The sequence below is a fragment of the Homalodisca vitripennis genome, chromosome 8, assembly GCF_021130785.1.
Source record: "Homalodisca vitripennis isolate AUS2020 chromosome 8, UT_GWSS_2.1, whole genome shotgun sequence".
Lineage (NCBI taxonomy): Eukaryota > Metazoa > Arthropoda > Insecta > Hemiptera > Cicadellidae > Homalodisca > Homalodisca vitripennis.
Window position 1 is genome coordinate 126,458,882 of NC_060214.1, and position 12,576 is coordinate 126,471,457.

General features: G+C 35.9%; 1 protein-coding gene across 1 annotated transcript in view; it reads right to left on the reverse strand.

Annotated features, from left to right (window-relative positions):
- LOC124368251 (CKLF-like MARVEL transmembrane domain-containing protein 8) overlaps window positions 1–12,576 on the reverse strand; it is a 76,440-nt gene continuing 63,864 nt past the window's right edge. Inside the window, exon 4 of the mRNA XM_046825526.1 lies at window positions 1–2,903. Coding sequence (XP_046681482.1) covers window positions 2,820–2,903 — 84 coding nt within the window. The 3' untranslated portion in view covers window positions 1–2,819. The remainder of the gene's footprint in view (window positions 2,904–12,576) is intronic.

The window sequence follows — 12,576 nt, forward strand, 5'->3', positions numbered from 1 at the left end:
TAACTTAAAAACTTATTTTAATTAAGGCAATAATTACAAGCGATGTATATTGTATTTGGGATTCCTTACATAACTACATTACTGATGTGCTTGTCTCATTAATACAATATATATATATATTTTTTATAAATAACTTAGCTTACAGTCATAAAGAATCATGGGCGTATAATGGGGGGAGGGCTCAGGAGCCAAAATTGAATTAACATTTTGAAAGACATTACAACTGCACCCAGTAGGAAATTAGGAAACTAAAGGTTTCATTACCAGGTGACTCCATAATTATATCATTTTATTTGTAAAGCCACCTGATGATGCAAATTAGATACCTTTGGTTTCAAAAAGCCTCGTCCTAAAAAGATTAAAACTCAAAAGTGTTCAGTGAGAAGATACCCGAGCCTCTATTTTTGGAGGATATTTTATACTTCCTAAATCACCGAATGAGTCAACCCCCCCCCCCTTGTACACACTCCACCGCAAATAATAAAAAATTGCACGTTCTAATATATTCACATAGTTCTGTAAAATAAAACTCATCCCCACTGTTTAGCCAAAGGTGCTCGAGTGTTTTGAAATACATGCGGTATTTTGTCATCGATTACATAACACTAAACGAACTAATGAATACAAATTGTTGTTGTCTCCGCTGGAAACAGTAATCAGTTTCAGAACGTTTAACATGTTATTTTTATCCGAGGTGTATTTTGTCATCGATTACATAACACTAAACGAACTAATGAATACAAATTGTTGTTGTCTCCGCTGGAAACAGTAATCACTTTCAGAACGTTTAACATGTTATTTTTATCCGAGGTGTATTTTGTCATCGATTACATAACACTAAACGAACTAATGAATACAAATTGTTGTTGTCTCCGCTGGAAACAGTAATCACTTTCAGAACGTTTAACATGTTATTTTTATCCGAGGTGTATTTTGTCATCGATTACATAACACTAAACGAACTAATGAATACAAATTGTTGTTGTCTCCGCTGGAAACAGTAATCAGTTTCAGAACGTTTAACATGTTATTTTTATCCGAGGTGTATTTTGTCATCGATTACATAACACTAAACGAACTAATGAATACAAATTGTTGTTGTCTCCGCTGGAAACAGTAATCAGTTTCAGAACGTTTAACATGTTATTTTTATCCGAGGTGTATTTTGTCATCGATTACATAACACTAAACGAACTAATGAATACAAATTGTTGTTGTCTCCGCTGGAAACAGTAATCACTTTCAGAACGTTTAACATGTTATTTTTATCCGAGGTGTATTTTGTCATCGATTACATAACACTAAACGAACTAATGAATACAAATTGTTGTTGTCTCCGCTGGAAACAGTAATCACTTTCAGAACGTTTAACATGTTATTTTTATCCGAGGTGTATTTTGTCATCGATTACATAACACTAAACGAACTAATGAATACAAATTGTTGTTGTCTCCGCTGGAAACAGTAATCACTTTCAGAACGTTTAACATGTTATTTTTATCCGAGGTGTATTTTGTCATCGATTACATAACACTAAACGAACTAATGAATACAAATTGTTGTTGTCTCCGCTGGAAACAGTAATCAGTTTCAGAACGTTTAACATGTTATTTTTATCCGAGGTGTATTTTGTCATCGATTACATAACACTAAACGAACTAATGAATACAAATTGTTGTTGTCTCCGCTGGAAACAGTAATCACTTTCAGAACGTTTAACATGTTATTTTTATCCGAGGTGTATTTTGTCATCGATTACATAACACTAAACGAACTAATGAATACAAATTATTGTTGTCTCCGCTGGAAACAGTAATCAGTTTCAGAACGTTTAACATGTTATTTTTATCCGAGGTGTATTTTGAATAGTATGCTTAATACTTAAGGTAGCAAAGGTGACTATATTTTGAACCGCTAATAAGATAAAACGATATTTGAATAAAAACAGTGGACGGAGGTTTTGTTTTCAGAGACGAAGCGGGCCCAGACCATTAATGCTCTTAACGTTGGTTCGACCTCGCGCTACTTTATCTGAGGGTGGGCCGAACCTCGTTCTCTTTACACTTCAGTCTATTAGTTACGTGTTAGTTACAGAATTTACTATCTTAGCATAGAACGAACATTAACAACTCATGCAGAGAAGTCTTATAACTGCTTTTGTGAACTATTTAAATTGAAATTACAGAACACTAGATTAGTGATGTAAAAATTACTCGACAATAAGTTAAAAATGCATGAGATTATGTTTTTATAGTAATACTTAAAAATCAAGTTTTGTTTATTTCGGTTTTGTAAAATATTTGATTATTGGTGCGTACTTGGTTTTTATAATTGTTTAATTTTGAAAGTAAATAATGATTTTATGTTCTTCTTGATAAAAGGTTACAACGATATTGAATAATCGATAAATCGACAATTCAGTACTCGAACAATAATTTATATCGATCTGTTACAAGTCACGCTACCAGCAGTAATAACTGCCCCAGTGGGAATTTAAATCAATTCAACTTACTAAAGAAATATACATATCTTACATTACAATATATAAATAGATACGATTACTATCCACAACTAGATTATTTAACTACACTACAATTAATAACAGTGACACAAGAATAAATATAAAACTAAGACTACCCCAGTCAATAACACAACTGGACATCAAATAAAAAGTGTTTTTAAACAATATTTACGTAAGAATACCCAAAGATTCGGGTAGAAAATTGTATAACAACCCCCTGGCACGAGGGTATAACATTAAAATATGAATGACTTGTCAATATTTGGTGGTAGGTGAGGGTTGACTCCTAGGAGTCTAGTCACTGGGTGAAGGTCGCCCTCCAATCTCTGTAGAGCAGGAAGCAGGCGGCTGCGTACACCACAGTGTTGATGAGGCCGAACACCTACAACACAACACACCAGTTACACATAATTATGTGTTAGGTTAGTTATTCACCTGAAGAAGATATCTGAATGCAGATTTCGAAAGGTGGTGTTACTGCTTTTTGTAAACTAACCAAATTTAACCTAACCTAACATAACCTACTGTACCCTAATCTAACTTAACCGAACTAAACGAACAGAATAGAACCAAACCGAACCGAACTTAACATGAACTAACCTAACCGAAACTAACTTAAAAAAAATCTAAAAAAAAATATTTTTTTTTTTTTAAATTGTTTTTTATTCTTCATTTGATTCTGAACAAAATGATATATAACACATGTATGTTTTGGCACTTATTAATAATTAAAATGAAATAATTAACAAAACAACACAGTAACGAATGTCTGATTTCAGTTGCATCGCAACGAGTTTGACTTTTGCACTTTTATAACATAATACTAGTGACACAGAGGTTATTTTACACAATTAGTTTTGTCAGGTTTGGCTAATCTGCTTTTAATTTAAAAGCATATGTTTTTATTTTCATGAGTGTTGTGTTTGTTTACTTATGTAAATGAGCTTTGTTTTCGTTTTTGCACTGTGAGTTTTGTGTTGACTTTCTGAATATTATTATAATGTTTGTAATTATTTTGTTGTGAGTATTATTATTTAGTTTCTTACAAAATGCCTAGGGCCAAGAAGTTTGGTAAGAATAGATTCAAAGGTAATCAGTTTACTACTAGTAAGAATAAATAGTGATGTACTAAACTCTTCTAACCCTACTTCAGAGGAGAACATTCCTGATAGTTTTAGGCCTAATCCAGAGCCAGAGTCCAATACCTCTGCTTCTAAAATAAAGTGTAAATACATCTCTTTTTGTGCTGATGATATTGAGTACCTTCCTGTAAATAACACTAAGGGAAACTACATAATTAATTTAGAACTTTTGAACCAAATTTTACTGGCATCCACAAAGTGCGCTAACTGTGGAAGTGCTTCTTTAGAAATTAGTGAAGTTTCCTGCTAACCGTAAAGGCCTGGCTGTACAGTTTGTACTTAGTTGCAATAACTGTGGACTAGAAAATAAATTTTTATACCAGCAAGAAGACTGAGCAGGACTTTTTTGACATAAATGTGCGTTGTGTATAATGGTTTTCCGTTTCCATTGGTAAAGGTAAGGCTGCGGCAGAAGTATTTTGTTCAGTGTTGGATCTTCCAAAGCCACCAAGTAGGTTTTCAAGCCTATAACAAACTTATTCATAGTGCTGTTGAAGAGGTTTCTATTGCTTCAATGAAACAAGCAGCCCATGAAGCAGTTGTAGAAAACGAGGGTAATACCGACATAGCGGCTGTTTTTTGACGGAAACGTGGCAGAAACGTGGCCATACATCTTTGAATGGCGTGTTTTTCTGTCACGAGTATGGATACAGGGAAAGTTTTTGGATGCTGTTTCACTGACAAAATATTGTTCATGCAATACAATAACTAAAAACAGCCCTACACACAGAGAACAGTGCTCAAAGTATTATGACGGGCCGAGCGGCGGTATGGAGGTAGAGGCTGCTATTCAGGTATTCAGGCGCTCGGAACAAAACCTTGGTGTAAGATACACAAGTTATTTAGGAGATGGTGACAGCTCAGCTTTTTTTTGTCAGTACAACAAGCTAAGCCTTATGGTGATGAGGTTGAAATTAAGAAGTTGGAATGTGTGTAGGACACGTCCAGAAGAGAATGGGAAGTCGGCTGCGCAGATTGAAGGCTAAGTTGCGTGGCCATAAGTTACCTGACGGAAAACCTCTCTCTGGACGTGGTAGGCTGACAGATGCATTGATAGACAGTGTACAGACCTACTATGGCAAAGCTATACGAGAAAAATGTGGATGACGTTGAAAAAATGAGGAAGGCTGTTTGGGCAACCTACTTCCATTTACTTTCAACCGACGTGAAACCTCGCCATGAACTATGCCCCAAAAGGTGAACAATCTTGGTGCAAGTACCAAAAGTCTTTAGTGACAGGTGAGTATACCATCATAAGCATTCAGTACCTGAGGCTATTTTATTAGAAATAAAATCAATTTACCAAGACCTGTCGGACACTAACCTACTCCAGAAAATGCCTGCACGGCCGAACACAGAACCCTAACGAGTCCTTCAACAACGTAATCTGGACCAGATTCCAAAAAAATACTTTTTGTTTGGGCTCAATACCTTAAAAATTGGAGTGTTGGATTCAATTATAACATTCAACAGTGGTGCTCTTGGCAAAGGGGAAGTGTTTGCAAAAGCTGTGTGGTGATGCCGGAAGCAACTGCGTTGTAGGCCTGAAGCAAATCGACAAGAACCGAGTTTTAGATGCCAACAAAGCAGCTTTGGATGTTACTAAGAAGAAAAGAAAGCAGAAAAGAAACCTAAAGAGAAAAAAGAGAAGACAAGGAGGAAGAAGAAAGTAAAAAGTATGATCCTGGAATGTTTTTAAGCGTGGCTGCAAGGGGGTACCGTACAGTTCTTCACTCTCCTGAAAAATCACACATTCTGACACGAAGGTACACTTTTCTACTAAACCTTTTAAGCTATCTGCATGATTTTTTTGTGTATTTTATTTAAGTCATTATCAAAAGACTTAACCTATTTATTTAAGATAATTTGCTTTTAAGTCCTTTAAAAAAAATATTTTTTGTAAAAAAAATTGTGTTTTTTTGGTATATTTAAAAAAAATCATTACTAAAATTTTTTTTGTAACTAAGTTTAAAAATAGGTTAACTATACTTTAAAAAGCATTAAAAAAAGGCATACAAAGTTTCAATGCTGTAACTGAGATAGTTTTCTTTTAAATTGTACCTAAAGTTAATACTTTTAACATGTACGGTAATATGGACTACAGGGTTCCCTTAACCTAAAATAACATAACCTTAACTAATCTATCTTAACCTAACCTAAATGAACTGAACCGAATGTAACAACGATGGTGAATGTCTGGAATGTTCTTCACAATCCTTTCATCGACAAAAACAAACTCTAAACAAAGAAGGAGTTACATATGTTAATCTTATTAGTTGAGTGTTAGCAAAGCAGTCCTAAGGGAGCTGGACTATTTCTCTGTTGTCTGTAGGCTAAAATAATTTTTCTGTGAAATTATCTATCTTTTCGCAGGATATATCGAGAATAGCATCAACTATACAACTAATTATATATATATATATATATATATATATATATATATATATATATATATATATATATATATATAGTTGATGCAACCGATTTTGATGAAATTTTTCGTGTGTGTTGAAGGAGATTCGAGAATGGTTCAGATTCACAATTTGGTCCAATTTATCCAATAGTTTATTTAATTATTTTTTTTATTAATAGTTGTACATGTTGGAGTGTTTTATATTGGATCCGACTGACTGCGCTACGACACGTAATACAAAGCGAACTGATACGTAACAGCTGTTAATACTTTCAGCTGAAGTTCATCAAAGAAGGCAGAAACATTTGTTTACATTTAAAATAATATAGAAAATTATTATTGTAAAGTGCTTGATCAGTAGTGTAATGCAGATTGCATAGAAGAAGTTATTGCCTAATTTTACATTTAGATTGCACCAATGATCAATAAACTATCTAATGCAATGAAAATACTATTAAACGCTGTGAATGTTTGCACATAAGTTAATCGAATTTGGTTAGATCGAAGGTAAATGAAAAAAGCCGAAAGAAGACACTTTATGATCGAAATTGATGTTCGTTGATGTAGGTACTTTCTTGATCGGAGCACAAGGGAAATTTTAACATTACGAGTTTGATTCTTTATAACCTATTAGTTTATCGAGATTCATCCATATACATTAATTGTACTTAATAACTTATCAACACCTAGCAAAAACCACGAAAGATAGAGGCAGGAAATATGATACATACCTTCATAATGCGCCCAAGAGGCTCACGACTATCAATTATCTCAGGAATGTTTAGAATGTGATAGAAAAAGAATACATTAATACAGTGTACTGTTTTCATCAGGAAATTCCGTGCGAAGCCGCTGGCAACTGCTAATATAGACCTATATATAGCCTTGACATTGTCCATACAACTTCAACGATCACTGTTATTATTTAATTTAATTTAGTTACTATGTTTGAAGGTATCACATCACAAATTTTCATCTGATTTTATAAATCTCATTGTAACAATATTACAGTACAATTGTTTTATTTATTAAAATAGGGATGTACATTACTACTATCGGTTTAGATGTATTATACACTTACGTATAACCATTGTACACAAAACAAGAGTGGTCCAAATATAATGACCAGAGTACTGTTAAAAAGCATATCGTTTTATTCTCTGTATTTTGACCTAATTATTTTCAAGCCGAAATCCAATGGTTTATTGAATTTGGTAAAATAATAATTCTCTGTATTACCACCTTTTATTGATGTGTACTGTAATTACAGAATAATTGTTTATGTTTCAGTTTATTAAAATTAAATTCCCTGTGAAACTTGCCTACAACCTGGCAGATTCTTTGGAAAAACGTTTTATCACATTATACCTATTTATTTCGTGTGTTTTTATTAGTATATTAATATGTATGTAGTATGTGTGAGGTATGTATACCTCTGATGTGTTACTAAATTGTGATAGCTTTGGAACTATATGTTCCTAAGTATTTAATTTAATTTCTATAATTTAATGTCAAAAATGGTCTTAAGATTGATAATTTAATAGCCATCTGTTATTTAACACACCTTACTGCACAATAAAGTGTTATTACAATCAAATTTAGATTTATGTACAATTTGTGATAAATATAATTTTATTTAGTTTTATGTGGCAAAATTTAAAAAGTTTTATTAACAAATTACCAAGTAAACTTTTTTTTATTGAGTGGCAGCAATAATACTACTTTGTATCGTTACGGAGTGAGTAAAATACTGGCTTAAGTATTAGTGTCGTAAATCACAATGAAAGATATTTAATTTATACAATGAAAATGTATCCATGTCACAGCAGTCCGCAGGACAGCGCCTGCATAATGGTCACGGCAACAGCATTACTTACAGGATGTTAAAATTGCGGAGTCACAAAGCAGGCGCTGGAGTAAACAAATAAAAATTCATTCAGTTGTCGTGTTAAGTAAACATTTTTTGTTTTATTATAGTTTCGAAACCACAGAATCAATTTCATTACTTTATAAATTGCATACACATAATTTTGTGTATGCAATATTTAAAAATTGGCCACATATTGTGGTAACTGGCGGAACGAAAAAGAAATTGGCTTGGTTATTTAATAACATTTGTATGTACAAAAATGAAGTTATAATAACAAAAATAAGAGGTTTGCAACTAACTTGTTAAACAAACCTTACTCTAGTAGTTTTTTCACGTTTTTAGATTATACTTTTAAACTTTTAGCTTGGTGACAATCACAGAGACTCATTACTGCTTGTTGTAACTTTCACAATGTTAAGTCGCCTCTATAAATGGCAACTCAACATTTAAACCAAAGCAAGTATAATACGTTACTGTAGTCGTTGCGTTTCAGTTTCAAATCTGGATATTTAAGCAATCTCAGTTTGTATTCGTGTAGTAGGTAGTTGGTTTAGGTCAGGTCAGATGAGGTAGATTAGGTTAGAGAGTGTGCATAAACTTATCGCAGCTAACTCAATCGTAAGTTTGTATTCGTGTAGTAGGTTAGTTGGTTTAGGTCAGGTCAGATGAGGTAGATTAGGTTAGAGAGTGTGCATAAACTTATCGCAGCTAACTCAATCGTAAGTTTGTATTCGTGTAGTAGGTTAGTTGGTTTAGGTCAGGTCAGATGAGGCAGATTAGGTTAGAGAGTGTGCATAAAAACTTATCGCAGCTAACTCAATCGTAAGTTTGTATTCGTGTAGTAGGTTAGATGGTTTAGGTCAGGTCAGATGAGGTAGATTAGGTTAGAGAGTTTTGCATAAACTTATCGCAGCTAACTCAATCGTAAAGTTTGTATTCGTGTAGTAGGTTAGTTGGTTTAGGTCAGGTCAGATGAGGTAGATTAGGTTTAGAGAGTTTGCATAAACTTATCGCAGCTAACTCAATCGTAAGTTTGTATTCGTGTAGTAGGTTAGTTGGTTTAGGTCAGGTCAGATGAGGTAGATTAGGTTAGAGAGTTTGCATAAACTTATCGCAGCTAACTCAATCGTAAGTTTGTATTCGGTAGTAGGTTAGTTGGTTTAGGTCAGGTCAGATGAGGTAGATTAGGTTAGAGAGTTTGCATAAACTTATCGCAGCTAACTCAATCGTAAGTTTGTATTCGTGTAGTAGGTTAGTTGGTTTAGGTCAGATGAGGTAGATTAGGTTAGAGAGTGTGCATAAACTTATCGCAGCTAACTCAATCGTAAGTTTGTATTCGTGTAGTAGGTTAGTTGGTTTAGGTCAGGTCAGATGAGGTAGATTAGGTTAGAGAGTTTGCATAAACTTATCGCAGCTAACTCAATCGTAAAGTTTGTATTCGTGTAGTAGGTTTAGTTGGTTTAGGTCAGGTCAGATGAGGTAGATTAGGTTAGAGAGTTTGCATAAACTTATCGCAGCTAACTCAATCGTAAGTTTGTATTCGTGTAGTAGGTTAGTTGGATTAGGTCAGGTCAGATGAGGTAGATTAGGTTAGAGAGTGTGCATAAACTTAATCGCAGCTAACTCAATCGTAAGTTTGTATTCGTGTAGTAGTTAGATGGTTTAGGTCAGGTCAGATGAGGTAGATTAGGTTAGAGAGTGTGCATAAACTTATCGCAGCTAACTCAATCGTAAGTTTGTATTCGTGTAGTAGGTTAGTTGGTTTAGGTCAGGTCAGATGAGGTAGAATTAGGTTAGAGAGTGTGCATAAACTTATCGCAGCTAAATCAATCGTAAGTTTGTATTCGTTGTAGTAGGTTAGTTGGTTTAGGTCAGGTCAGATGAGGTAGATTAGGTTAGAGAGTGTGCATAAACTTATCGCAGCTAAATCAATCGTAAGTTTGTATTCGTGTAGTAGGTTAGTTGGTTTAGGTCAGGTCAGATGAGGTAGATTAGGTTAGAGAGTGTGCATAAACTTATCGCAGCTAACTAAATCGTAAGTTTTGTATTCGTGTAGTAGGTTAGTTGGTTTAGGTCAGGTCAGATGAGGTAGAGTAGGTTAGAGAGTGTGCATAAACTTATCGCAGCTAACTCAATCGTAAGTTTGTATTCGTGTAGTAGGTTAGATGGTTTAGGTCAGGTCAGATGAGGTAGATTAGGTTAGAGATGTGCATAAACTTATCGCAGCTAACTCAATCGTAAGTTTGTATTCGTGTAGTAGGTTAGTTGGTTTAGGTCAGGTCAGATGTGGTAGATTAGGTTAGAGAGTGTGCATAAACTTATCGCAGCTAACTCAATCGTAAGTTTGTATTCGTGTAGTAGGTTAGTTGGTTTAGGTCAGGTCAGATGAGGTAGATTAGGTTAGAGAGTGTGCATAAACTTATCGCAGCTAACCTCAATCGTAAGTTTGTATTCGTGTAGTAGGTTAGTTGGTTTAGGTCAGGTCAGATGAGGTAGATTAGGTTAGAGAGTGTGCATAAACTTATCGCAGCTAACTCAATCGTAAGTTTGTATTCGTGTAGTAGGTTCTCTCGAATAAATCCCTAGACCTAGTTCCAGTGAAGCAGCGTAATCCTATGTGGTCAAGGATGTCTGGACAATCTACTAGTCCTGTAATGACCCCGTATAGGAACAGTGCTTCCTGAGAGTTCCTCCTGCACTGAAGGGAGTGAAGACCCAGCAGCCCGTTTATTTCGTTAAGGGGGACAAGCCTAAAGGGAAATCCCAATCGACACCCAACAAGCCGCAGGAATCTGTTTTGGATGTTCTCCATCTGCTTCACAAGGCCCACTTGGTTGGGTGTCCACACCACGCTACAGTACTCAAGGATGGGTCTGACGTTGGCACAATACAACACCTTCAAAGTCCGCAAGTCAGTCATAAATCTGGAGGTTCGACTCAACAGCCCCAGCGATCTTGAAGCTCTCAAACAAATGATATTAACATGGTCTGTTGATCTTAAATCTTGGGTAAAAACCACCCCAAGATCCTTGACATCAGCACGACAAACCAATACTTCCCCCCCCCCCCCCCCCCAAGGAATAGTCATGGTTAATCGGGTTCTTTATTTTGTAATAAGTAACGACTGAACATTAATTTTGTCGATGTTAATCTTCATGCTGTTTTGCTGACACCATTCCTCGACAGCCGTCAGATCTCTCTGGAGATCCGCGCAATTACTCTGGGCTCTGATGTGATGGAAGATCTTGACATCGTCGGCAAACAGAAGGTGTTTTGTCTTCATCTTTTTGCCAATGTCGTTAATAAACAATACAAAAAGCAAAGGTCCTAGGTGTGACCCCTGAGGCACTCCTGATGTTGCAATAAACTCACGAGAAAGTGAACCGAGATACTTCACCATCAGCCTCCGACCACACAGGTAGCTGGCGAACCATCTCAACAAGGGGCCAATTACTCCATAGGCTTCCAATTTGGCAATCAGATGCTTATGGCTCACCCTGTCAAAGGCCTTGGAGAAATCGACATAGACAACGTCCAGCTGATTTCTATCCGCAAAAGCTCTAACGATTTCCTCTTAGATAATCACAAGGTTACTAACCGTCGATCTTCCCGAAGTGAATCCATGCTGTTCAGGGCACAATACGTTTTTGACTATTGGATTGATCCTGGCTAATATAAGTTTCTCAAATAGTTTTGCTAGCGCTGGTTGGATAACAATGGGCCGATAGTTGGCAACGCTCTCCTGGTGTCCTGATTTGTGGATTGGAACCACATAGCCAACCTTCAACACGTCAGAGAAGGTACCAGTACTTATTTATTTGTTGAACATGGCGGTAAGAGGTCCATATAGCAGAACTCTGCAATATTTCAAAACCCTTGGAGGGATCATGTCTGGGCCACATCCTTTTGACCCATCAAGCCCTCTCATAGCCTTAAAGACCTCATCCTCTGCAAATAGCAGACCGTTCAAGGTAAAAGGAGATGAGAACTGGTAGTTACGAACCTGTTCTGTAGTGTGAGAAAAGACAAAAGAGAAGAACGTGGCAAACGCCTCACACACTTCCTGCGGATCAGAGACAGGCGCATCATACACCGTAGTGGCTTGGGACGTGTCTTGCCTTCTAGAATTTCTCAAGTAGCTCCAGAAGATCTTGGGATTGGCCGGGATACAGTCCTGTACGTATTGTACATAATTGTTGTAGCAAGTTGTAGATAATTGCCGACATTCGTCTCTAATTCTTGAGAACTCGTAGTAGGTATGTAAATCCAGCGTTTGTTTATAGCGTTTGTGCAGCCTTTTCTTCTCTATGACAATATTGATTAACTCGGTAGAAAACCAGCAGGGAAATTTAGTGAATCCAATTCTCCTACTTGGTGTATGGGAAAGGATAATAGTTTTTAGTGACTCACAAAAAGCAACAAAAAGCTCATTAGTGTCTGCATCGGGAAGATTTAGGTCCATTTGCAGGACTTCTGATGATAGGAGATTTGAGAAGATGTTGTCAAGATTGCACCTAGAAAGGTCAGGCAAGTATATTTTCTTGGTAGATTGAAAAGTAATGCCAGTGTAGAGGGTTATGTCCAAGGCTGGGTGATGAACATCAATTGGCACAAGGGGGAGTGTATCTTC